Genomic DNA, 26,818 nt, shown 5'->3' with positions numbered 1-26,818 from the left:
ATGAGCAATTTTTTTAAATGGATTCATTCCGGATGCATCTTTGTATTCTCGTACTTCAGTCCAGAACAGTTCAGCGTTTTCTATATTTGTTCATTTATTTAAGTGGATAGTATTCAGCAGCCGCAAAATGTTTTCTGTTTTCAGCATTATTTCTAAGATGGGAGTAACAGGTTCTTTTATATAATTATGGTATTGTTAATAGAAAAAGAAGACACCATTCTTAAAATATTCAAGTTTTCAGGCAACCTTTGCCTAAGCTGTTTGAAGAGACAAAGAAGAAACTGTCTTGCTCTACTTCTAAGATTTTGCTCATCATTTTGCATTATTTTCTTTTGTATCATCAACTCCGAAATTTTTCTTTCAAATCTGTAACCAAGATTTCGATTGGGATCCAAATAGTCATCAATTTCTGACTCTAGAGGATCAACTGTGGATGATGATAACACTAACATATTAGCAATAGAGCGAATCAAATGAAAAAGGTCTTCAAATAATCTCGTCTTATCCGCACTGTTAGATTTCGAAAATTTTGTTAACTTGCTGAACTTGAACAGGATACAAAAATAAAAGGTACAACAAATTCCTTTCATCATTGTACATCTCCCACAAAATTTGTGCTTGTAACATTTCTCAGTCACACTCACGACTTCGAAGAGTTTTTAATTCCAACCATTGGCTGAGAATTCTGCACAATGGAGAGCCCACCTTGTTGCTTACAATTTTCAAAGGAGCAACATTTTCTTTGATAGTTTGATACAGCTCTTTGTATGCTGCTTGTCTTGAAGAAGAATGTGAAAGCCAGTTATATGTTTCGGCAACTAAAAATTCTAATTTTCTTGGGAGAGATTCTGCACAACTGTGAGACATTGCCAGTTGTAATGAATGGCATACACATCTAATTAAAATTAAGGAGGGAATATATGCCTTCAGTTGTTCATAAATGGCATTATTGACACCAACCATAACACTAGCATTGTCTGTACCAATTGCAATGAGATTTTTAATCTCGAATTTCTTGGTCAAGAGCTCTTTTTTTCAGTGCGGCCACAATACCACTAGCATCACACTTTTCAAACCACCATGCTCAGGAATGTATGCATAATTTTGTTGAATTTCTTGCTATAATAAATGATGGCAATTCCTAAAATATTATTCACTGTGATATCATTTAATTCAACTATTAGCAAGCTGAAATTTTCATCTCCAATGTCAGCAATTAGATCTTCTTCAAAATGCTCACTTAGAATATTCTTTACAATTGCAGAGCACTTGGTTCGGTGCATTTTTACCTTTGGCATAATTTGACTGTCTGGGATGATATTTTTGCAAAGATCTACTAGATGACTACAACTGCTGAATGATAAATGACTATAAAGAATTAATGCTAACCTACCTTCAAAGTTCACGGTTTCATCAGACTTTTTCACAAGCATATTTGTAATAGGAACAGCCTTATATGGAACTGCAGTAAGATGTTTCTTAGTTTTGCTATTCTTTACAAGCTGACCATATTTAGCAGCTATATCACACCTGCAAAACTTACAGTGGCCTTTTGTAGTGTCACCAGGAACTTCACACAACCATTTACTAAGTATTCCCATTTGCAACCATTCCCTACTAAAGTTTTGCTTGTAACCTTTATTTTTCTCTTTGCTGATTTTTGAACAAGGGTATACAACTCTTTACTGCAACAAATTATGATGATCATTCTTTGAAAACATCCCACTCGCTATCATAACTACCAACCAGAACACAGTGCAAAGACTAACTTGTAGCAGTGCTATCAACTTTAAGGTGGCACCAAAATGGCAGACTGTTGGATCACTGTGTGTTTGAAACATGTATGATGCTCGCACCAATTCTTTATCAAATGCGAACATCTGGAAAACTTTTAAAACAATTTCTTCAACAGTAAGTTATAAAAACAACTAAAAAGAACTGAAACTAGTTCTGAAGGAACTAGATTTAGAGCTAGGTGCTAGATTAAAATTTTTGGAGCTAAGGAAGAAAAAAAGGAGCTAGAGCTAGCTCCAGTCATTTCCACTTCTTTCAGATATCCAGATGTTACTATTGTAACATCACCCAAAGATCACTGATCTCTTGGCATAATTCTTTTGTTCCATCTCCTGCACTGATGGTTAAGATAAAAGCTCTCCCACTTTACCAAAAACTGCTCACTGCAACACTGCTACTTATGTCTTTGTGATGAAAGAATAAAGGAGTCATGCAGTGAGCAGTTTTTGGTAAAGTGGGAGAGCTTTTATCTTAACCATCAGTGCAGGAGATGGAACAAAAGAATTATGCCAAGAGATCAGTGATCTTTGGGTGATGTTACAATAGTAACATCTGGATATCTGAAAGAAGTGGAAATGAATGGGTAAAAGATGTGCTGACTAACCTCGATGGATCAACCAGAAACACTGAGTACTATCTGAGTAAAGGAGAGATGTTCTTTACACCACTTCAAAATTTATATTCATCTTGAAATATTCCATCCAATTACATCCCCACATATGAATTTAATTACAATTAGATACAATCAATTACAATTAGCTACTATTACTACTATTACTGTTTTTTCAAACAGCATTTCACATTTGTTAATATTTGGTTGATGTGAGTGAATGCTGTCCTTGCTTAAAAAAAATACTTTACAGCTCTTGATACCCTGTCAGACTGAACTCATAGTTGAACATTTCCAATATAGGACTGCTAAAATTTCTATACTCCTTCCATGCCCTGGCATATTAGTTTCCTGGATCTTCAAGTGCTTGTCATGGTTGAGTTGACATCCTCATGTTTCTATTGGCTGACAGCATTCCATACAATTAAAACTGCAATACTTTCTTTCCAAGTCTTGAACAAACTAAGAAATACTTTAACACGTATTATTCAAGACACAACTTTAATTTAACTTAGGCAGAGAATGTGGAATGTTGGCAATAGAATAAAAAGATGACTTTATGAATACAAATCAATTTAAGAACCAGGAATTGTATAAAATTGTATAAAAATGTTTGTAAGATATAATCTGTAATGCGTGTGGGCAGATTAAGACATCAATGTAAGCTGTTAAAATCTACTTAAGAGCCCCATTTCATGTACTAAAGTAGCAAAGCCTCTGAGCCAGAGTTCAAGGGTCACCTTTAACCATCCTGTGTTATGCATACAAAAAGGGGGAAGGTAGTTACTGGAAAGAGAAACTAAGGCGCTTTCCAAGAAGAGCAAAACAAGTGCACGTGCGATGAAATAGAGGGAGCTGAATAATACAATGACGAAATCCATGTGACCGCGTTGGTGGGCATCGCGATGGCCGAGAAATAACGAGAAGAGAAAGAAAACAAAAAGGCCACGCAAACCCCATTCAAGGCTTTTTTTGGGGGGTTCCTGATCTCTCTCGGACATAGGTCCAGTCTGCTCCGTCAGAGCAGTTCCTGGCTGGCTGGAAGGCATCGGTTCATCTGTTGCAGCGTTTGGAATGGACCAAGCTATTTCCTTGGACTAGGATAGCTGTGCGATGTCGTGCAACGGAGGAACCAAGCAGATGCCATCCATTTCAGGCGATGTTCCCATGCCATATCCTTTCTTTCCCATTGAGATTCCACTGGTATGGCTGATCGAAGGTAATCAGATAGTAAGCAGAGCGAGGAAGCCTTGATGACCAGACAAGGCAAGAAGAAAGACATAGCATCCAATCAGGGACGGTAGAGTAGACCTTTGTTTTGTGAATTCCAGTCATAAAAGAATGTGATCCCCTAAGAGAATTTGTAAAATTAACTAATATTATGGAACTTTAAGAATTATCTAAGATTTGGCTCAGGCCCATCTAATTAAGAATTGTCTGGCCAACAAGGCCACGTTTATCTATGTATGAGCTAATAATAATATGTAAAGTAATATAACTAATGACCATGTGTGTGAGTAGAAAGAATGGCAGTTGCCTAAGAAATAATGTTAAATTGCTAATAGTAGTGGTCTAAGCAAGTTCATTTGTGTGTTTAGTAGAATTGGTAATGAACCTATGACTTTACTTGAGAATATTTCAGATATTATGTTAGTAATGCTCACTTGTATAATTTCTCAAGTTTATTAAATTGTTTCTTTTAAGTACCTGCCTGACCTGTTTTTTATCTTATGAATTCAAACAGCCGCTCATAAAACATTGACGAACTTAGCGGGATGAACCCACGTGTATGAGTAAATAAAGAGAACCACGACTGTATGAAAGAGATTAGTGAACAGAGATATAGAGTTTATTTTAGTCTAATCATCATGTATCATTCTGAGAGAACCATCCTGGGTAAGAGTCCCATCTATCCTAGGTATTGGCTGGCGCAGTTATAAAATAAATTTTGTTAATGCTTATCGGGTGAACTCTATCAGAATGTTGTGTGATTAAACCATAGGGAAGCAAACAGGACTGCTTATTAATAAGGGGAAAAGAATTTAGTAGAGAATAAACGGCTTACAGAGCATATAAGGAAAATAAGTTAACAGTATAAAATAAAGAAAAAATGTATGAAAGAGAGAGAGTAAAAATATAACAATAGTAAGCTTCTGAAATATTACCATATTTCAGAATCTTTTATACTTAAATGCAGCAGGTGACTTTTTATAGGATACTGATTGCAATAATATATCCATAATGCTAAAACAAAGTATACACCAAATATTAAATGCATAACAACACTGATTCAAAATTTATATTCATCTTGAAATATTCCATCTAGTTACATCCCCACATATGAATTTAATTACAATCAGATACAATTAATTACAATTAGCTACTACTATTACTGCTTTTTCAGAGAGCATTCCATATTTCATTAATTTTTTACTGTTAAAATAATAATAAAATACTACTGCCTCTGTTGAAGCAGACACCTCTAAAACTGGACTTTTTCTTTGTAATTTGATTGCTTCAGCCACTACTTTGTTGTTGCTCTGAGCCTAGCTTTCTTTAGAAAACAACAAATAGATACAATTAGAATAATTTTTACAGATTTTCTTGTCATCTTTTCCTGATATAAAAAAGTGTTTTGCATTTATATAAAAACTTACTGTTTTGAGTCTTTATTTTTGTTTAGCCACAGGAGGAGTATATGACATTATGAAGTCCTGGGAGTCATTGCAGAAGGTTGCTCTACAAAATCCACTGTCTACTCATCTACCTATAGATGACACCACAAAAGGTGTTAATTGCATGTGCTCTCTGATTGGTCTGTTGTGTTGCATTTGGAGATTAGGCACCACAACTTTTTTATGGATCCAGTATTTAGAGAACACATCTTACTTATAACAGACCTCCATGGAGTTAAAAGACTAATCATGGGAAGTCCACTCTCATACATCTCATTAAACTGACAAAGGAAATTCACTGTCTTCACATAGCCTCTTCTTCTCCCCATCCTCACCTATTCTGTGAAAAAACTCATCCAGATTAATCCCTTACCAACTTATGTCTCAATCATGTCCTCCCTCTTCCTTCTATCCACTAGACTGCAAACTGCATTCCCTCAATGTCTTCATACTCAGCATTCCGCAGACTAGAAACCACCTTAGTCAATCGTCTCTGAATCCTTTCAAACATTTCTTCATTCTTAGAAAACCAGATGTCCAAATCTATGAATAGTAATCCATATATCCATATAAAGTCTAATCAAAGCCTTGTACAATGGAATCAACATACTGTACATGTCAGTGTGTCCTTTGCATCACTGCCATAATCTGCTGTGCTGCCCCTCACAATTTTAGCAAAACTGTCTCCAAAATTTTCAAGTCATTACCCACCACCATCTTCTCGCATTGCCACCTCTCCTCCACTTCCTCTAAGATATTCCTACAATCTTATACTCTGCATCCTATTTATGCTTCCCAAATTGTAAGACTTGACACTTTGCTACATTGAACTGACAGCCTCACTTATTTTCCCATTCACCCAGTCTATTCAATTCCACTTGCAATGCTACAACATCTGTTCTACTCCTCATAGTTCTTCCCAAACTGTGCATCATCACAAATAACTGTACATCAACCATTCAAGAAGCTCTTCTCAATATCATTTACATATAAATTAAACAAAAACGGCTCCAAAACAGACCCCTAGAGCACTCCACTAGTGACTTTCCTCTTCTGGGATATTGCTCCCCTGTACAATTTGCTGACAGTCAGACAGCCAATCTCCAATCCAATGCACTAATCTACTATTCAACTCCATCTGTTCCAATTTAATTATGAGCCTGTCATGTGGCAATCTATCAAAAGTATTTTCAAAATCTAAATACACCTTGCATAAATCCTTCTTGTCCAATGCATTTGCCTACAAAGCTACATCTCTTCTACTCCTCATAGTTTTTCCCAACTTTGCATCATCACAAATAACTGTATCACCATTCAAGCCCTTCCCAATATCTTTTACATTACACATTAGAGATAAGTAGATTGCTAAAACATAATCATCCATTCACAAATAGATGCTGTTCGTTAAAGAGAATGCTGCTGCTGTTGTCAACCCAATTCTGAATCCTGGTGCATACTAGCCTCCCTAACACCTTGACTACAACTCCTGACACAGCATGACCTAATTTTAAACATTGGCCTTATCGCCCCATTTACAAAACAGAACAATTTTGTCCTCTTTCCACTGCTCTGAAACTTTGGCCCATCTCAGACTGATGTTAAAGAGATACTTTAATACTATTGTTAATCCTGTGGAATATTCCCTCAACACATGTGGCAATATATCAAGTCCTACAGCCTTATTGACATCAAGCTTACATAATTCCTCAGATAGATACCTCATATGAGGTTTACTCAAGCCCTTATATATATATATATTGAACTTACCATCAGTGGCTCTTCCTCCTCCCCATTGTTTTCTAGTTCTGCATGATGTTACTACTTTCACGAGAATGAAACAAATTGCTCATTTAATATCTCTACAATATCCTTCTCAATGGTTAGTGTGCTACCATTTTCTCCAACCACTATCATCATTCCATAATCACTTCTACTGCCCAAGTATCAAAAGAACTCCCAAGGATTTCTTTTGCCCTTATTAGCTAATTGCTGCTCATCCTACATTGTTGCTATCTTTACAAAGCAAGTCACCTTTCTTGCTTGCTTTTGTACTCTTCATGGAACTGACTATTATAATAGTTAGTTCCACAAGATAAATTATTATTATTATTGTTCCAGGCAACTCCAAGGAGTCGACAGACTCTTCGAGGGAGGCCCTAACATCATGTCAAGAACAACTATTCGACATTCACACAGTATCTATCATACCTTGCCTTGAACTCATTCACGGTCGTAGCACCCACAACAGACTCTGGAAGCTTATTCCACTCATTCACTATTCTCCAAGTAAAAAACCTAGCTCTAACACCCTTGTCAACCATGCTCTTGCCCAGCTTCCATTCATGGCCCCTAGTCCTCCCACCACCAGTCATATTTTCAAAAATATCTTCTGGATCAATTCGTGTATAGAGGCTTAAGTGCTGTGAGGACATAATGTTAGAGGTTTAATGGATTTTTTACAACACTCAGAAAGGATTAAAAAGAATTTAATACTTCCTATATTTCGTCCTAGTCACTAGGACATCTACGGGGATTACAAAAATAACTAATGTAACATAACACAAATGTCATACAATACTAAGCCCAACAACGTGGGTGACACTAAAGTCCTATCTTGGTGGAGCGCCCTCTAAGGGCGGTTGTAGGTGGCCTGGAATATAAAGTAGGATCTCTGGTGATGAGTGTTTCCCAAATTTTCTGACATCTTAGATTTCTTTTCCTTTGCCATTAACTCTGGGTATTTTTCTTGGAAGAACAAAATCTACAAGCAGATAGAGGGAACTGCCATGGGTTCCCCCCCTCTTTCCCCCCCCTTGCCAATTTCTATATGGAAGATTTTGAAAAACGAGCCATAGACTCAGCCCCACTCAAGCCTTCTATCTGGCTAAGATATGTAGATGATGTGTTCTCTATTTAGCCTCATGGCCCAGACACATTAGACTCCTTCCTCAGTCATCTCAATAGCCTACATCCAAGAATCTAGTTTACTATGGAAAAGGAAAAGAACAATTGTTTACCCTTCCTAGACACCTTAGTCACACGCCTGCCTAATGATACACTTGCCTTCACTGTATACAGAAAACCCACACACACAGGCAGATACATTCACAAACTCTCACACCACCACCCCTCTTAACAATATGGCATTATTAAAACTCTTACCAAGAGAGCCCACAATCTTTGTTCCAGTGGAACCGCCCACACTACTGAGCTTAACTACCTACACAACACTTTCCTCTCCAATGGCTACAGCGATCACAATATAAAAAAAAATAATTAGTTCCTCTCCCATTCCCGGTCCTTCTCGTCAACAAGAATTTAAAAATGCCATCACCATACCCTACATCTGTGGCACATCCGAAAAAATAGCCAAGATTCTAAAAAAAGTACAACCTACACACAGCATATAAACCCCACTGCAAACTTGCTACCCTTATCCGTTCTACAAAAGATCAGCTCCCTCCTCTCTCTCTGCCTGGAGTTTACAAAGTACCGTTCCTGTAAGCTGGCGTACTTTGGACAGACAGGCAGATCAGCATCCATCCGCTTAGAGGAACACAAGTCTTACAGATGTAAGACTTGTGTCACAACTATGGTCATTCAGGCTTGGCTGACCATGTCTTGGACACCACCCACAGAGTATCATGGAAGAAAACCACCATGCTCCATCACAGCAAATTCAAGAAAGACAGACTATTCTTAGAAGCAGCAGCAGCTCTTAGAAATCAACCAAATCTTAATAAATATGGTTGCATTAAGCTTCCGAAAATTTGGGAAACACTCATCACCAGAGATCCTACTTTATATTCCAGGTCACCTACAACCGCCCCTAGAGGGCGCTCCACCTAAATAGGACTTTAGTGTCACCCACGTTGTTGGGCTTAGTATTGTATGACATTTGTGTTATGTTACATTAGTTATTTTTGTAATCCCCGTAGATGTCCTAGTGACTAGGACAAAATATAAGGAAGTATTAAATTCTTTTTAATCCTCCAACATTATTACTTCTGGGTCAATCTTATAGAAACCCTTCAGTAATTTGAATTTCTCAATCATATCACCCCTCCTTCGCCTATCGACCAATTTCTGCAACCCACAAATCTTCAACCTATTCTCATAAGGTTCATTCCACAGACCCGCTATCATCTTGGTCACTCGTCTCTGGATCCTCTCCACTTCCTCCCCATCACGAAGAAACCCTGGTGCCCATAACTGGGCACAGTAGTCCAGATGGGGTCTTATCGAGGCTCGATACAGAGGAACTTGTTTGTCTCTGCATGTTAAAGTATTTTTAAGAAGACAAGTGATTTGGTGAGCTGTTTTAGTCACTTTTGCAATGTGCCCCCTAAACTTCAATTCCCTATCCACCAACACTCCCAAATCCCTGGCCTCATCAATCTCCTGGAGTACGGTTCCACCAATGCGATATACTGCTGCTATTCTTTTCACCCCAAAGTGCATAACCTTACACTTTGGCACATTAAATTGGCATCCATTTTTCCTAGCCCAGTCCTCCAAACTATCCAAATCATCCTGTAAAATTTTGACATCCTGTGCACTCATAATTGCTCTACCCAACTTTGCATCATCAGCAAACAAGTGAACACTTCCTCTCAAATCCTTTCCTATATCATTGATGGACAAATTGAAAAGCAGTGGTCAAAACAGAGCCCTGTGGCACTCCACTGGTCACAAGCCGTCTTTTAGACTTCACTCCTGAATAAACCACTCTCTGGTATCTCTCCTTCAACCACCCTCCTATCCATCTCACCAACCCTATATCTATCCCCATCTGCTCCAGTTTACCGATTAGGGTTCTATGTGGTATCCTATCAAAAGCCTTGGCAAGGTCCAGTAGTATTACTGTAAACCCATTATGCCTATCCAGGTCAGCCGTCACTGTGTTATAAAACGTGAGCAAGTTACTGAGGCATGATCTACCCTTCACAAAACCATGTACAACTGTCCCCCATACAATATCCCATTTTCATCTATCTAATCCTGTATTCTTTTCTTGACTAGTTTCTCTAAGACCTTGACAATGACTCCTGATCTGCTAATCAGTCGGTAATTTACAACAGCAGTCTTGGAACCACCTTTATGCAGTGGAACTATTTTCCCCTCTTTCCACCCCCTCGGGACTAACCCAGACCCGAGACTCAAATTAAACAAAATGGTCAAGGGTACTGACAATTCTTTAGCTGCTTCTCGTACAACACGAGTTGGTATACCATCCAATCCCACAGATGTATCGACATTGAGGTTATGCAATAGACTACTCACCTCCACTTCATTCACCACAATTCCCGTATAATCTACTGGTACATTCGTTTCTGCAATGTCACCACCTGGATGATATATTCTTGCAAAAAGTGCTCACTCAGTAACTCAACTATATCAACTGATTCAGTTACCTCCCTACCATTGGCATTCTTTAAAATCATTCTGTCATGTACATTTTTCCTTTTACTTGCTACATATCTAAAAAACTGTTTAGGATTCTCTTTAGCCTGCATGGCCAATGTTCTTTCGTAATCCTTTTTTGCTTTTCTTACCACACTCGTTACCCTTCTGGCCTGCTCTTTATACCATTCGTGTGCCTGCCGGTCACCTTTCTCCTTAAATTCCCTCCATAGTTGTTTCTTTTTTTGCAGCTCAAGCTTAATGGTGTTATTCATCCCCTATTTAACCCCTAGTTGATTTATTATTCGGACTCTAGGTATACAGTCAGCCATTGCTTCATGCAAACACTTCTTAACTGCCTCCCATGCACCATCGACTTCTAGTCCTTGCAGTTGTACATGCCATGGCACTGAACCAATCAAACTCCTAAGGTTGTCATACTTTCCAGTTAATTCCACATGTACCCTGTCTTAATTGAAAATTCTACACCTTTAGCCACCTCCCAAGTCAAGACCCTATGATCACTCTCACCGATTGGTGGTAATGTGGTCATATTTGTTACAGCCAAATCCTCAGATGTAATTACTAGGTCAAGCACTCTCTGACCCCCTAGTATTTTCCATTACATGCTGTCGCAGATAGTTATCCCTTAATAACCGCATAAAATCCAATTCCTTCCTCCCCTGTGTCCTCTCCTCACTCCAATCAATGTGACCATAGTTGAAATCTCCCATAATAATCATGTTCCTTCCACTCATTTCTTCTATTTGCTTGTGCATACTGTCACCACCATCTTTTCCATCACCTGGTCTATAGCAGCACCCAATTGTATATTTAGTTGCTAGCCACAATCTCACACCAAATGGCCTCAAATGTGCTCTTTTCTCTATCCTGCAATTTAACTTCTATTCTCCTTGGCTGCAGCTCATCAGCTATCATCAACAATACTCCTCCCCCCCCCCCATTTTATTCTCCCTGTCATTCCTGAACACACTATACCCATCACATTCAATCCCACTAGCTATATCATCTACAGTCAGCCATGTTTCACTAATACCAATAACCTGTGGTCTGGAAGTGCCAACCATGGCCAAAAACTCTTCCTTCTTGTTCCATGAATTTAAGACCCATTAGCCTCAACCCTACCTTGATGCCTTATATTAACTATCCCACTCTAATTTGTTGTCCTTATTTGCTCGGGCATATTATATTCATTCTTACATTCAACTGCCTCCCTAAGGACTGTATACTACTCCCCCCCCCCTTAATAAATCTCGTTTCCCTGAATTTGCACATCCACCACATTCAGCAACACTTTCTCAAGTCTTCTTACACCATAACCATTCAAATGCAAGCCATCCATCTTATATAGATCCTTTCGCCCATCGAACTCACTCCACACGTCCACAAATTCCACACCACTCGTCATACATAACCCACGCATAAAGTCATTCGCAATTATGGCCCTCCTTTTAAACATTTCACTGTCATACCGTGGCAAAAGACTAATCATTCTAACTCTCTCACTCTTTTCTTTTGCTACCTCAAACAATTCATTCAGGTCTTCTATCATTTCCATTTTGTCTCCTTTCAAATCATTCGTACCTGCCACAACAATCATTTCTTTCACCCTTTTCTTTTGCTCTCTATCAGACTCAGTTACATCCTTTATGGTCGCAACAGGTTGGTACGATTTTGTCAAATCCTCTACTATCATACCTCGTACTAACGAGTCTCCATACAGCACTCTATCCTTCATTTTGTTCATGTTCACACTCATACGTCTATTTTTCCTGTCACACTTTTTATTATTGGCTTGTTCATTCAGTCGACTTTTGCTCATACGCTCTACCTGCTGTTTTGCCCTTTGTATCGCACCATTCAACAACGCGATCTCACTCATTGCATCTATCTCATCTTTTTTATTCTCAGTAAAACCATTAATACTATCATTCACACTTTCTACATTCACAATCTCACAATTCTCTGGTACAACCTCGCCATTTCTTGTCATATCCCTATTTTCTTCATTCTGAAGTTTGACAAAAATATCACACTCACGATCCGAAATACTCTTCAATTTCTCATTCTCCCTACATTTTCTACACACATTCACTCCTTTATTATCATCTAACCACACTCCGACAGCACTCCGCAAAGCGTACATTTCGCAGCTAGTACACTGAATCATCTCTTTTATACTACCGTTCTTTGATAAAGATGGCGAACCATCATTACTGGCTGCCATTTTCATTCGTACTGGAGCCATATTTACTTGCAACGTATTTTATCAAATTATAACACACCAAAAACACACAAAAAGATGCACTAAGAGACGCAAGGCAAACAAAACTACGAAATATTAAATAAATTTATCAACGATAACTGAAAATAATACTTATCTTATCCGGAGCTTTCACGAACACTACACACTATGAATCCCTCTAGCGATGACAGCCCCAATAAAATATGTTATAAAGACACACAAAATACTCTAAAAAACACGAAAATTGCTCTAATATACTATAAAACCAATTTTCTAAGGAAAAACGCACACAAAAAACACCAAAAATCACCAATTTTACACGAGTGCTAAATTACACCGACCATTCACCATATAACCTCAAACCCAATCTCCTAGTAAATGATAATTATCATTTACTTGTGCTGCCTCCATAATGCCTTTTTCCAAATTACATGCTTCACTTTATTCATCTATTCCAGCCGACCTCATTTATTCTCCTGACATCTGGAAAAACACTCAGATATTGCCTCTGCCAGATAGCCCCTGAGTAGTGACCAACTGCCATTGATTCTTCCCATCCAGTTCTTCATTCCATAATAAAGCTGCAAGCCACCTTGTGAATTTGTCAATCACCCAACTATAGTTCTACATGTAACACTCTCACAGAAGTTATTATATGGCTGGACACCACCCAACTGATCATTTCATGGTCACTTTCACTAACTGGAGGAAGATTTGATATCTAATTTACAATGACATCCTAATTCATTCTTTTTGTCCCAAGATGCTGTCTCTTCATTCTGCTATGTTACCATAATTAAAATCGCCATTTTCTTTTTATCCAGACCAATTTGCTTATATATTTCCTTCTGACTGCCTTCCACATGATGAGGTGTACAGCTACACCCAAATTTTGTTGCCTTCACATCCATTTCACACCACACTGCTTCAAAATCAATGCTACTATCTGCTCCTTACATCTCTATCTCAGATGGGCACACTTCCTCTGCTACCATCAAAAGCACTTATCTTCCCTTTCTACCCTGTCTATCTTTATGAAAAAGATTATATTCACCCATCTCTATCCCTGTCAGAATGCCATCCTCATCCAACCATGTCTCATTTATTCCAAGCATTTTGGTGCAGATAAACTATCAATGCTAAAATTTCATTCTTTTATTTCAAATACTTTTGACATATGTATAGATACATACTAGCTTATTTCTGGTTCTATAACAAGTCCCAACAACCCCACTTCTTGGATATGACTCCTTCAAAATCCCCCCCCCAACAGCCATTCCTCTCCATCACTAATCTTACACCTCTCCCTAGACCAAATTGTTGTCATCCCTAGTCACTGTAACCCTTTCTTGTACACATCCACTTCTATTCTTGTCTCCATCATCCACTCTTCTCACACACTGTTTTCCTGTTTATCCTCCCCCATTTCCCTGATCTTGTGTCTCTTCTTTCTCTCTCTCTCACATTCTATTCACTCATGCCATTGGCCTCTCCATTCATAAGCTCTTCTACCTTACTTTCCTTCTCTTTGACACTCTACTACCTCTTGCTTCCTCAGATTCAATTCACTTCAGTCATTACTCTCTTGTAACAGTTTTTCCAGCTGACTCACACCAATTCCATTTAAAAGTAGCTCATATCTTTTATACAGCTCCTTCTGTCTCTCAAACTCATCTCACAAATTTGCAAGAATTTATCTGAATCTGCACTTTGACCATAAAGTGTGATAAAAGTTATTAAGCTGAATTCTTAAGAAAATAATGCTGTATTACAAGTGTGGTATTCAAGCTTATACCAACAATAAAGTGTTTCCCACACTGTATTATTAGTACTTTTAGGAAAGAGATAAAACTAAAAGAATTTATATCCTATTTTACCAAAACTCCACCACTGCTGGTCCCAAGCCCAGATGAAAAAAAAAAAAAAAAGGAGGAAGGTTGTACTTGTAGTTAGCAACCACAAAATTTTCCTGCTACAGAAACCTCAATTATTAAAAAAATCACCAGAGGAAAGCTTTGGATGAAAGGATATCTTCGCACAGATTTGGAGGTGAAAGGATATCGTCACACCCAAATCTGTTACCAAAATTGGATGTTGGTAACAGGACATCAGGACAATGTATGAATCTAGGTAAGCACATCAAATAGCAAAGGAGATGGACAGTAACAAAATACAAATACTAGGATTAAGCAAAACCAGATGGAATGGAACCAGTGAGATCAAACTATCATCAAACAAAATGTCATATTCTGGAAACCTCAAGGATGAAGAACCTAGCAGAGATGTTGGTCTGATGATGAGAATGGAGACAAGAAAAGTAGTATCGGAATGGAATGGAATCCAGTATTAGAAAACATTCAGCACTGAATGTTTGTAGGGATAAGAAAAGGAAGCTTTTTTATGACCTACTACAAAGAGAGTTAGACAAGAGTAGCAAAAGAGATATGATCTTATTTCTGAGATATGAAAATGCAAAAGAAGACAAAGACAAAAGCAGATATGAAATAGTGAAGGGAAAAGATGGACTAGAAGATGAAAATGGAATATTATTCAAGTGTTTAACAACTTAATCATAGGAGGTACAATATTTAAACATAAGACTATACATAAACAAACCTGCATCTCATCAGGTGGAAAGAGTAAAAACTAAATAGATCACATAACCATAAAATAAATTATGGAAATTTTCATTGCAGGATGTAAGAGCAGATGCATAATGCATACAGACCATAAACTGTTAGGGTAAAAGATAAAAATGAAACTAGCAAAGAGATTAAAATCAATGGAAAAAAGAAACTTGAATAATATAAATAAACTGAAAAATAATGATATTACAGAAAACCTTGTTTCTACGACCAAAAGCAAACATGAAGCAATAATACAAAATGAAGGGGAGAAAATGGAGATATGGAAGAATGGCAAAATATAAAACAATTATACAGTGAAATAGCTGAAGAAATACTAGGGAAAGAAGAGAGAGAGAGAGTGCAGAAACAATGGATAACATAAAATAATGCTTTTAAGCAAGGAAAGAAAAAAAAATTACTCCAAAATCAAAATAGAGAAAAGAAAATAAATAAAATGTACAAGAAGAAAAAAAAAAAAGTAAAAAAAAAGTGTAAGTGATGATAAAAGAAAATTCACCAAAGAAAACTTTACAAAATAACAAGGTAGATAACCAGAAAAAAATAAGATATATAAGAGATAAATGAGGAAATATACCGATCAGGGAAAAAGACAAAAAAATAAAATGGATAGAACACTTTCAGCAAATACAGTTATTACACCCCAAGTTACATAAATAATGCATTCCATAAACCTTTATGTAAGTCGAATTTGTAAATTACATACATACAATAAAATGTTCAATGGCTACTCATACTGCTGTCTTACATTAATTTTTTTTGCCATTAATCAGATATTTTCTATTTTTAATATTTTGCATTTTTGGGGTGATTAAAAAAAAATTCAATTATAAAAAATTTATCAATTGTATTTGAATAATATATATACTGTAAATATGAAAAATACATAATATAAAAGAATATTCACTTTTCAAATAAAAAAAAGTCTTGTGATAGCTAAGTTGGCTGTTCTAAGGAATGCTGTTCTGCAGGAAGTTTACTGGATAATCAGTAAACTTAACCATATCTGCTTCTGTGTCAGATCTTCGATCCATTGAGACAACAATTTCTCCATCTCTGATATCGGGCCCAGCTTCTTCTTGGTAATAATTGTGCCCTTCAATGCTTTCAGCAATGCAAACTTTATCCTTCACTATTGTATTCACTGTCGAAATAGGTAGATTTATTTCCTAAGCTATTGTTGATAGAATTTTCCTGCCTTCATACATTAGAAGAAAAATTGAAAATAATTCTTAAGTAATTGCAGACCTTTGTTTTTTAGATTTATTACCAGCGCATCCGGTTTTGTTTTTGCATTCCATTTTAAGGATAAAAAAACAAAACTAGCAGTGATAACAAGTGATTGAGCTAACCGTGCGAGGCATCTACTACTGTATACTGTACTGCAATAATGCTGTCAAAGATGCAAAGTTGTTTGCGCAAAGCCGCAAACGTGGTCATACACACTAATAGATTTATTACGTGACTGCGAATTTATGTAAGTCGCATGTTACATAACACGGGGCGTAACTGTACTACATGGTGAAACCCCAATATAAGAAACTATACTCCCAAAAAATATTGAAATTGCATAAAGACAGAAGTAGAAATTATATGCCAATAACTATCTCAGGAGTGGTGGTGAAGGTATTGGAGAAATTGGTGAAAAACAGAATTCAAGAACCGGGCAGATAGAAATATGACTAAGAGACAACATGTTTTGTGAAGAATTAGGTCTTCCTGTAATTTGCTTACTTTTCCTAATAAAGTGACAATGGAGTTGGATAATAGCTACTCAGTGATGTTGCTAGACTTTGCAAAAGCATTTGACAAGATTCCACATAGAATTCGATTGCATAAATTGGAGCAAATGGGAATGAATATGAATCTGGTGATTTTGATTAGAGGGTGGCTGATGGACAGATATCAAAAAGTAGTTCACGAAGGAATTGAGTTCAGGAGAAGACCAGTAGTATACCACAGGGCTCAGTGCTCGGTCCTCTGTTATTTAATTTGTATATCAACGATATAGGAAATGTTTGCTGATAATACTAAATTGGGAAGAGCAATGGAATATGATGCAGAGATCCTGCAAGAAGACTTGGAATATGCGGTAAAGGTAAATGTCTGCCAGTTTAATGGGGCGAAGTGCAAGGTGATGCACTTTGGGAAGCGATCACAAGCTGTGCACTATATTGATGGAACTGAACTGAGGGAAACCAATGAGGCTAGGGACTTAGGGATGATTGTGGACAGGAAGTTGAAGTTGAGAGGACATATTGCAAAAGTAACCAAAACGGAGCACATCAGATTACATAGTTGAAGAACGTGCTAACAAGCAGGAACAGAGGTTATTATCCTGTATATGTAAGGTTTAAGGCTGCATTTGGACTAGCCCACAGATTTACAGATCTGGAGTGACAGATTCTGTGAGTGTGAAGTGGTGGAGAGGATCCAGAAGTGAGTGACAAAGATTGTGGCAGGTCTATGGAATGCTCCCCATAAGAATAGAATGACAGTGTGGCTTCAAAAATTAGCTGATCGGCAAAAAAGAGGAGACATAATAGATACATTTAAATTATTAAATGGATTTTATAGGATTGACACTGAAGACTTTGCAGTATATGGCAAGAAGTGAGAAAACAAGGAGTCATCAGTGGAAGTTGTGTAAGAGTGTGGTTAGCAAGTGTTAAGACTAGAGTTTTTGCTTGAGGTGGGGTGTGGAATGGGTTGCCAGAGGTGACTGCAAGAGCTTCATCTATGAATGAGCTTAAGATCTATGATAGGTATAGTATGAATAATGGCTAGTGGGTGAACAATGGATCTCCTGCAATGAGTCTGACTCCATGAAGATATCTGTATAATAATAATAATAAATCTACAGAGATACTATATCCTCTTCTAAATGAAATATGAATAAAAGGAAAAATAGCCAGATGACTGGAATACAGGATTATTGGTGAAAATGCCAAAGAAAACAGATACAACAGAATGCAAAAACCTGAGGAATATCTCTTCTGAGTACAGTTAGTAAAATCTTCACTAGAATAATATTAGAAAGAATGAATCGAGAAATCAAATGTAAACTGAGGAAAAAACAAGCAGCTTTTGAACCTAATAATGAATAAACCAAATAACTTTGAGAATAATTACTGAACAATGAATAGAATGGCATGACAGCCTGCATTTAGGATTCATTGACTTTGAAAAAGCACTCAATAGTATAAACAGAGAAGTAATTTAGAAATTAATGAAATATGGCATAGCCAAAATAACCAATAGAGCAAAAGCAAAATACAAAAATTATAAAATAAAGAAAATATGTAATGGAAATTTAAATAAAGAAATAAAAAAACAAGAGGGTGTAAGGCAAGGGTGCATACTCTCTCCTACAATCTTCTTAACAGTAATAGACTGGGTAACGAAAAATGCAACAGATGAAAGCATTAATGTGCACAAAAAAAAAGCACAAATGAACAAATAAATTAACTTAGAGTTAATTTATTTGTTCATTTGTTAATTTTAACTTAATTAAAACCCAAAAGCCTCAAAGTGCGATTTAAAAATAAAGCAAAATAAAGAAGATCAACTCCAAACAAAATCTAATCTAATGCTCAAAATTATGGAAGAACCACTAGAACAAGTAGACACTTGTTTTTCTAGAATCAGTGATAAGCATTGAAAGAACAGAAGAGGACAAAAAAACAGGATTGAAAAAAAAAAAAAAACAAATTGCCTGTAATACATGTTTTTATATGGATAAATAAAGAAATCTCAAGACAAGAATAAGACTCAACACAAATATAAAGACTATTCCACTATATGAACTTGAAACCTAGAGATTAGCCAAAAAGACTTTAAATAAACTGCAGATTAATGTAAATAGATGTCTTAAAAAGATAAATGGGAATATACTAGCCAAATAAAATTTCAAACATGACATTGTGTGGCAAAACAAATTAATCCAACATCTAAACAGAAATAATAAAAAGGAAATGGAAGTAGAAAGGCTACACAATCTGAAATTCAGACTAGGATATAGCAAAGACAGCCATGGAATGGAAGTCACAAGGAAGCAGAAGGGGATGCTCCAAGATGACCTGGAGGAGAGAAATCAAAGCAGAGATGAAACAGACAGCTAGGAAAATCCTGGAATGAAATCAAGAAAGAATGAAGAGTCTGATGGAGAACAATGATTGAGGCCCTGATCCCCAGGGAGTGAAAAGGATAATTATAATTTTGACACAAAGTTAAACTTCCATCATCGAGAAACAATACAGATAAAAGATACAAACACTACATAAGTAGTGAAAATTGGAAATGAAGGAGTTTTACATGCTAATAAATTTTCATGTCTTATCACAAGTCTGATGTTCAAGCTCATAGCCTGATTGGAGCTCATATGGTATTTTAGGTAAATATATTTTAGTTTCACTTACTGATATAGTGCCTGTGTGTACATATCTTTACCATTACAAATGCCAATATATAAATGGCAAAAAAAAAAATACAGAAGATTATATTAGAAGTTTAGCTAGCATATCATCTACTTTGTTAATGTTATTTCTATCCTAAAAATAGAAGTATAATTCTGAGATGCATTTGTTTTTATTCCACTTTGAAATGTTGACATCCCCCCCCCACAAAAAAAAATAATGAAGCTAAAGCACGTGTCATTACTGTTAACTCTGCGGAGGTAACGTCACGGCTGATCTGACAGATACAAACAAATTGGTGCTTAACCCTGCGACCTCTGCAGGGTTAAGCACCTAAGAAAAGCAATGCCATAGAATTGTTTACTATATCTGCATAGAATCAATATGCACACACACACACACGGCTAATGACAAAATCACTGTAGTGTGAAAAATCCCATGAAATTCTCCAGCATACCATTGAAAATAACTTAAAAATCCAGTTTGCTCCACTTCTTTAGATATCAATTTATTATACTGTGAAGAAATCTAAAGAGCAGTTAAAATTTCATATATAGTTTTGACTTGGACTGGTTTTCTCATACTTGCTTCTTAAATTTTATTTTATTCAAAACAGGAGTTTTAACATACAAGTTACAATTTTAAGCTTGGATACTGATGCCCTAATAATGAATTACTAGTTAACTTGGGAGTTTGTTCCCAATTCAGAAGAGGAAAAAAAACAATAATGAATACCAGCAATGATTATGAACATTCATTTTCTTAAATGAAAATGACTTTGCATGAAACATAAATGTTACATGCAAAGACATTCCATTTTGACCTAACCAGATGAAACATTGCATCAAACAATGACAATTTTCAATATGTGCTTACCATCTAGCAACAAACATGCTTAATGCTAGACTTAGACATACTGCTTTGGACAGTGAAATATCAATTGAAATTAGTCTTTTAGCAAGTGGTAGCAGCTGCCACTTCATCTCCCCAAATGTGCTTGTTCTAAAGCTTAATCTCAATGATTACTTTGGAAATAATAATAAAACCATGCTGAAAGTTTTGAATATGAACATTTATAATTGATTATAACTTTTTTAAAATGCACCTGGCTTGCAAAACATATGAGTGGGAAAATGCAAGATATCCTAAATAGCTGAAAACTACTAATCTAAAACTAAGAATTTCCACCAAACAGATGATATTCTCTAATAGGGTTTCCATAACTGGAGCACAGCTAATGTTTTAAGGCTGACTCATAACACTATAATAGTTTATATTAGTATTCTCTCAATTTTGTCTTCCATCAAAATGACTCATCTGATTTAGAGAAAACTACAAGATATATTCCTACCAGAATTGATGTAACTCTTAATGTCCTGTTTGCAAATTGTGCATCTTCTTGTGGGTGATGTATAGGATCCTGAATAACTTTTAGACCTGAAAGGTCAGACCAAACACCAATCTGTAATTGAAAGGGAAAATTTTCATTAATGTTTTGTTGACATCCTGAAAGTCTGAGAGTGGTAATGTCCCACTTATTTCAATTTTATCACTCTTCTCTCCATTAATCAATACACTTACACAAAAAATAATACCAAACTAATATCTTTTATATGTTTTTATTTATATTTTTACAAAGCACATATACATTATTAATATTTGCACTTATAATCCTTAAATAGTATATTTGAAATACTGCACAGGAGAGGAGAAAAAATACCGTACGTATTACACACACACACGTAGAGAGAGATTTGCAGCATTAAAAATTAGTAATTAACAAATCTCGGCTGAGTTTTGTGTGAATATTCTCAACCAGAACATCCTCTACATCCACAATGTACACATTCTACCACCTTACCCTGTTCTAATTTACTTTTCGGGACCCGACAGATACAGTTTGTGCCAAAACTTGTGTCTCTTGTTTGAATGCATCGAAGACAACACAAATTCTCATAACCCTGCTTCTTCCATTTAGCAATTAAATTCTTATCTGCGATGCCCTCTTTCATACAATAGTCGTACAGTTCTCTGCTAATAGCTCGTCTTTTATGAAATAGATCATATATGTAACGTGACTTCTGATGGTGGATCTTGAAAATTGGCCACAGTGATTCCACTTTTCGTTTACCATCAGGAGGTTCAGTCTCAGCTTCGCGCATTTTCTGTTCCAATTCTTCAATAGTTGGTTCGATTAATTCCCATCCTTCGGGTGGGGGTTTCCGATTCCTCCTTACTTTGGGCATTTAGATGACAAATAATATAACAAATTACTGAACAACTCCAAAGAGAGAGAGACACTGATCATGCGCATCAAACGCAATTATATTCACGACAGTAACGATAAACTTAACAAACAACGATACCAACAGTAATAACTAACGCTTTAAAGATTTCGATGATAAAAGAAATATCCTTGACGAGAGCGCCACCACAGATCATACGACCTACGCTTAGTTACTTAATCTATGAGCGCCGCCACCGATAATGCGTTCAGGACGTATCAACTAAACAGCGAGCTCTGCTGTCTACTTAACAAGCTATTGCAATTAGTATCATGTGGACTCTTTATGATTTCTATTCTCTATGATATTACAATTATAAGGGTTTAATATATCCTACCAATACCAACTAACAAATTCGTTTTTGATGGTTTTCATATTTCTGGTGATAAGTATTTATTTTTTATTAAATAATTAATTAAAAGACATACATCGTATCGTGGGTGACTTGCATAACCATAGAGCTTCAGATTAAAGGCCATTTTACATCCCATTCAAATCACTGATTACAGGCAGTTTTTCACATTCTTTTTTTTTTCTCAGCCGATCTGAGAATTAGCAGATCTTTACTGCAGGAAAAGTGTGCGGATTCTCTTCTGAGTTGGTCAAAAAGAGAATTCTGGAATGGGTGGATAAGAATATGATACTCTATGGGGAAGCATGGCTTTGCGAAGAGTAGGTCGTGCTTAGTAATCTGTTAACTTTTTATAATACGGTGACAGCTGAGTTGGATAAAGGAAATGGCTACACGAAGATATTTGCAATGGTGTTGGACACGATACCACATGGAACTCTATTAGGCAAACTGCAACAAATGGAGATTACTAGGAAACTGGTGATATGGATAAAAGGGAGACTCATGGACAGATACCAAAAAGTTGTGTATGGAGGAGCAGAATCTAGGAGAAGGCAGGGCTAAGTCAATCAATACCGACCACTATCTAGCTCTAATAAGAAGCAGGGGTGGATCAAGCAGGTGTTGAACCTGGCGGCCATTACAGGGCCCTAAACTATGTGGAAAAATAAAAAGAGATCTATAACAACTATATAGATATTTTGCATTTTGATGATGAATCTACAATTTTTAAAAGATAAAGACATCCAATACTTCACACAAGTATACAAGGCTGCAAGAGAAATGTCAGCTTTTCCAAATGTAGAAATTTTTAGGGGTCTCGTAAATTTTGCCTCCAGGGGGGTCCCCATCCGGCTTAATTCACCCTGGTAACAAACACTTCGATGTGCTATCACCAACTGTATTTTTAGGTTGCTACAGCCATAGGTGAAACCATTTTTAAATGGAATTTTAAGAAGGTCCAATTCGAGTGAACTTCGCCCTCAACCTCTCAACATTTATTGAATACAGTTACATTCATTGAAGTAACGTTTGAGTAACCAACTTATGTTTCTAAAACGATGTCGTAATCCTGGTTTAATTCCCAAATTTGTCAAAATGAAGGAGGCTATTATATCTTATTCTTCTCATAATATTTACCAAAGGAGCTATCAACGCACTATTGTCTGAAAGGATACGTTATGTTAAGAAGCTGTTCTTTTTATAATAACAATAAAATTTCTGAACTTCAAACTCTACTACAGAATAATCTTAGTTCTGAACGTTTTGACTTGATGAGTAGAATCTCTATTTCTTCAGTCAGGTTTGCTCAATTAAACTATAAACAGAAGTTGATATGTAAGTTTGAATGATTACAAAAAAGACACATCAGTTCACCCACCAATCACCCAACTCTACCCATAAAAATCGGTTATAAATTTAACTAACCGTCATTTTACAAATGACGAATTTAGTGTATTGTCAAAAGGTCCAGATTTTGCAATAACACCTCGTCGTCTACCTCAATTAGACATTTTGGTCGGTGTACAAAGAGACATCAGGGAATTACATACAGGTGACGCTAACAAGCTAAGGTTTGATATCGCACAGATTTTGTATAAAGCTAAACCTCCTCCACTAAATACTTTGTTCCCTGAATTCGTGTACAGTTGTTTATTTATAATTAGATATATTTCTTCTACATGTTTCGCTTTCTATATGACTAAGAGCATCATCAGGAGGTTACTTAACATAAATAATAAATGGCATAAAAATAAATGTTTTCCAAAAGCAGTTAATATCTATAGTCGAAAAGACTGGAATGATAGTCTAATCCAGTGGTTCTTAACCGGTGTTACCCGGAACACTTGTGTTCCGCGAACTGGTTAAAAGTGTTCCGTTGGTGAAAGATGTCATGTGACACAGTTTTGAGTGTAATTGGCTACTCCGATCCTAACAACTGAAGACTGCTATGCGCGTTGACTTCTAAACCAATAGAATATCGTTTATGGTTCATGTGTTTGCAGGAGGGGAGCGGAGGAGCGTCTCTTTTACAGTTATTCAGTTAATATGTTCGGTTTGTGTCTGGTGTAACATCGTAACAGCGCACTGTCCATTTTTAATAATTTAGTTTGTGGGTTGTCTACCATCGTAGTAGAACACAATGGATAAATTTATTATTAAACGAAAACGTGATTCTGAGGCAAATATTAATAATGGGGCAAATAACACTGGAAGTACTAGTAATGACATTGCTGCAAATACGTCTCATACAGAAGGCAGCATTATAATGAAGAGTTAGCTGCAATGAGGGAGATAACTCGGCTGCACGGAGTGAAGCAAGTGCGTGATAAGATAAATGAGAACATGATCAGGAGTGAAAAAAAAATTAAGGAGTGTTATATGGTGATTCAGTAGTAAAAGGTGTAACAGATGAGATTTTTCACAAAATCGTGCTTTCCGGGAGCGAAAATTAATAATGTAAGTGAGGCTATTAGAGCACAGAAGCATAAGGTGAAAGAAATGATAGTAGTTGCTGGAACGAATGATTTAAAAGAAGAAAATTTTGCTATGGGAGAGGACTTGAAAGAATTACTAGCGGTAGCAAAAGAAAAGAGTGAGAGAGTTAAGTTAGTTAGTCTGTTGCCATGGTATGACAGAGTAGAGTTGAGAAGGAGGACCATAATTGCAAAACTCTATGCATAGGTTATGCAGGAGGAGTGATGTGGAGTGAGTGACGAGCGAAAGGACTTATACAAGAAGAATGGTTTGCATTTGAATGGATTTGGTGTTCAGAGACTAGAAAAATTGTTGCTGAATGAAGTGAAAATGGATTGCAGAATCAGGGAAACTAGAGCTTTTAGGGAGGGTGGGTATGCTGTTAAGTGGACATGCAGACATCAGTTAGGCAGTTCAGTGTAAGAATGTGCATAATATGCCTGAGTTAGGACGAAGGATAACAAACCAAAATGGTATAGTTAGCATAAAGGGCCAAAATAGGGGTGGGGATAGGGGACTTTTGCACTTTATGTACACTAATGCCAGGAGTATTTGGAATAAGGAGGAGGAATTTTTGGCCTTGATTAGATCATCCTGGCCACAGGTTATTCGCATTAGTGAGACATGGCTAACAGAAGATGATATAGTTAGTGGAAGAGAATGTGAGGTATATAGTGTGTTCAGGAAAGACAGAGAGAAAACAATGGGGTAGGGGTGTTATTGATAATAGTTGATGAACTATAGCCAAAGAGAATAGAAGTTCAATTTCAGGATAGTGAAAATAGCATATTTGAGGCTATCTGGTGTGAGATTGAGGTCAGCAGAATAAAATTTACAGTTGGGTGCTGCTATAGACCAGTCGATGGAATAGATGATGGAGACAAGTGGTGGCAGGTGAAATTTTAAGTGGGGGTGCTGCCTATACAAAATAAAAGAAAATGTTTATTTTTTTCGTAATTAGTAACCAATTTATTAATAAACAAATCAGTAGATTTATTTATTAATACATTGGTGCTTGACCTACTAATTGCATCTGATATTTTATCCAAACACGTATTACACTGTACTTACAGTGTGTATGTATATTTCGAAAGTTGCATCACCCCCACGATTTCAAGCCACGAACCGCCACTGAAGCAGATTATGAAAGTAAATTAGCAATGCAAGCTAAAGTGAATCCCAAACAGTTCTTTCGATATGTGCAAGTAAAAGAAAAAAAATATATATGGCAAAATGATTCTAAGGAATGCCAATGGCAGGGAGGTAACTGAATCAGATGAAATAGTAGAATTACTAAGCGAACACTTTGCAAGAGTATATCACCCAAGTTATGATGTTGCAGGAATGAGAGAACGAATGGCTGATACCGGAATTGCAGTGAATGAACTCGAGGTGAATAGTATATTACAGAACCTTAATATAAATACATCTGTGGGATTGGATGATATACCAGCTCGAGTATTACCTGAAGCGGCAAAGGAATTGTCAGTTCCCTTGATCATATTGATTAATTTAAGTCTCAGTTCTGGGTTAGTCCCGAGGGAGTGGAAAGAGAGGAAAATAATTCGATTGCACAAAGGAGGTTCCAAGACTGCTGTTGCAAATTACCGACCTATCAGCACATCACGAATCGTTGTCAAGGTTTTGGAGATATTAGTCAAGAGCAAAATACAGGCATGGATAGATGAAAATGGGATACTGTATGGAGGATAGCATGGTTTTTGTGAAGGGTAGATCATGCTGCAGTAACTTGCTCACCTTTTGTAATACAGTGACGGGTGAACTGGTTAAGGGTAATGGATTTATACTGATGCTGCTGGACTTTGCTAAGGCTTCTCACAGGATACCACATGGAATTCTAATCAGTAAACTGCAGCACATGGGGATGGATATTG

General features: G+C 36.6%; 2 protein-coding genes across 2 annotated transcripts in view; both read right to left on the bottom strand.

Annotated features, from left to right (window-relative positions):
- Window positions 1-26,818, bottom strand: part of LOC150100135 (glutamate receptor 1-like) — a 227,060-nt gene that overhangs the window by 120,819 nt on the left and 79,423 nt on the right. The window contains exon 8 of the mRNA XM_090402506.1: window positions 21,160-21,270. Coding sequence (XP_090258632.1) covers window positions 21,160-21,270 — 111 coding nt within the window. The remainder of the gene's footprint in view (window positions 1-21,159; window positions 21,271-26,818) is intronic.
- Window positions 21,412-22,202, bottom strand: l(1)10Bb (BUD31-like protein). The gene has a single exon (XM_090402989.1). It carries the CDS (start codon window positions 22,052-22,054, stop codon window positions 21,620-21,622), a length of 435 nt encoding a protein of 144 aa, XP_090259115.1. The 5' UTR covers window positions 22,055-22,202; the 3' UTR covers window positions 21,412-21,619.

Source organism: Typopeltis vanoorti, chromosome 13 (assembly GCF_054136105.1).
Source record: "Typopeltis vanoorti isolate ZY-2024b chromosome 13, IOZ_Tvanoo_1.0, whole genome shotgun sequence".
Classification (NCBI taxonomy): domain Eukaryota; kingdom Metazoa; phylum Arthropoda; class Arachnida; order Uropygi; family Thelyphonidae; genus Typopeltis; species Typopeltis vanoorti.
This window is presented reverse-complemented; position numbering and strand designations above follow the sequence as displayed.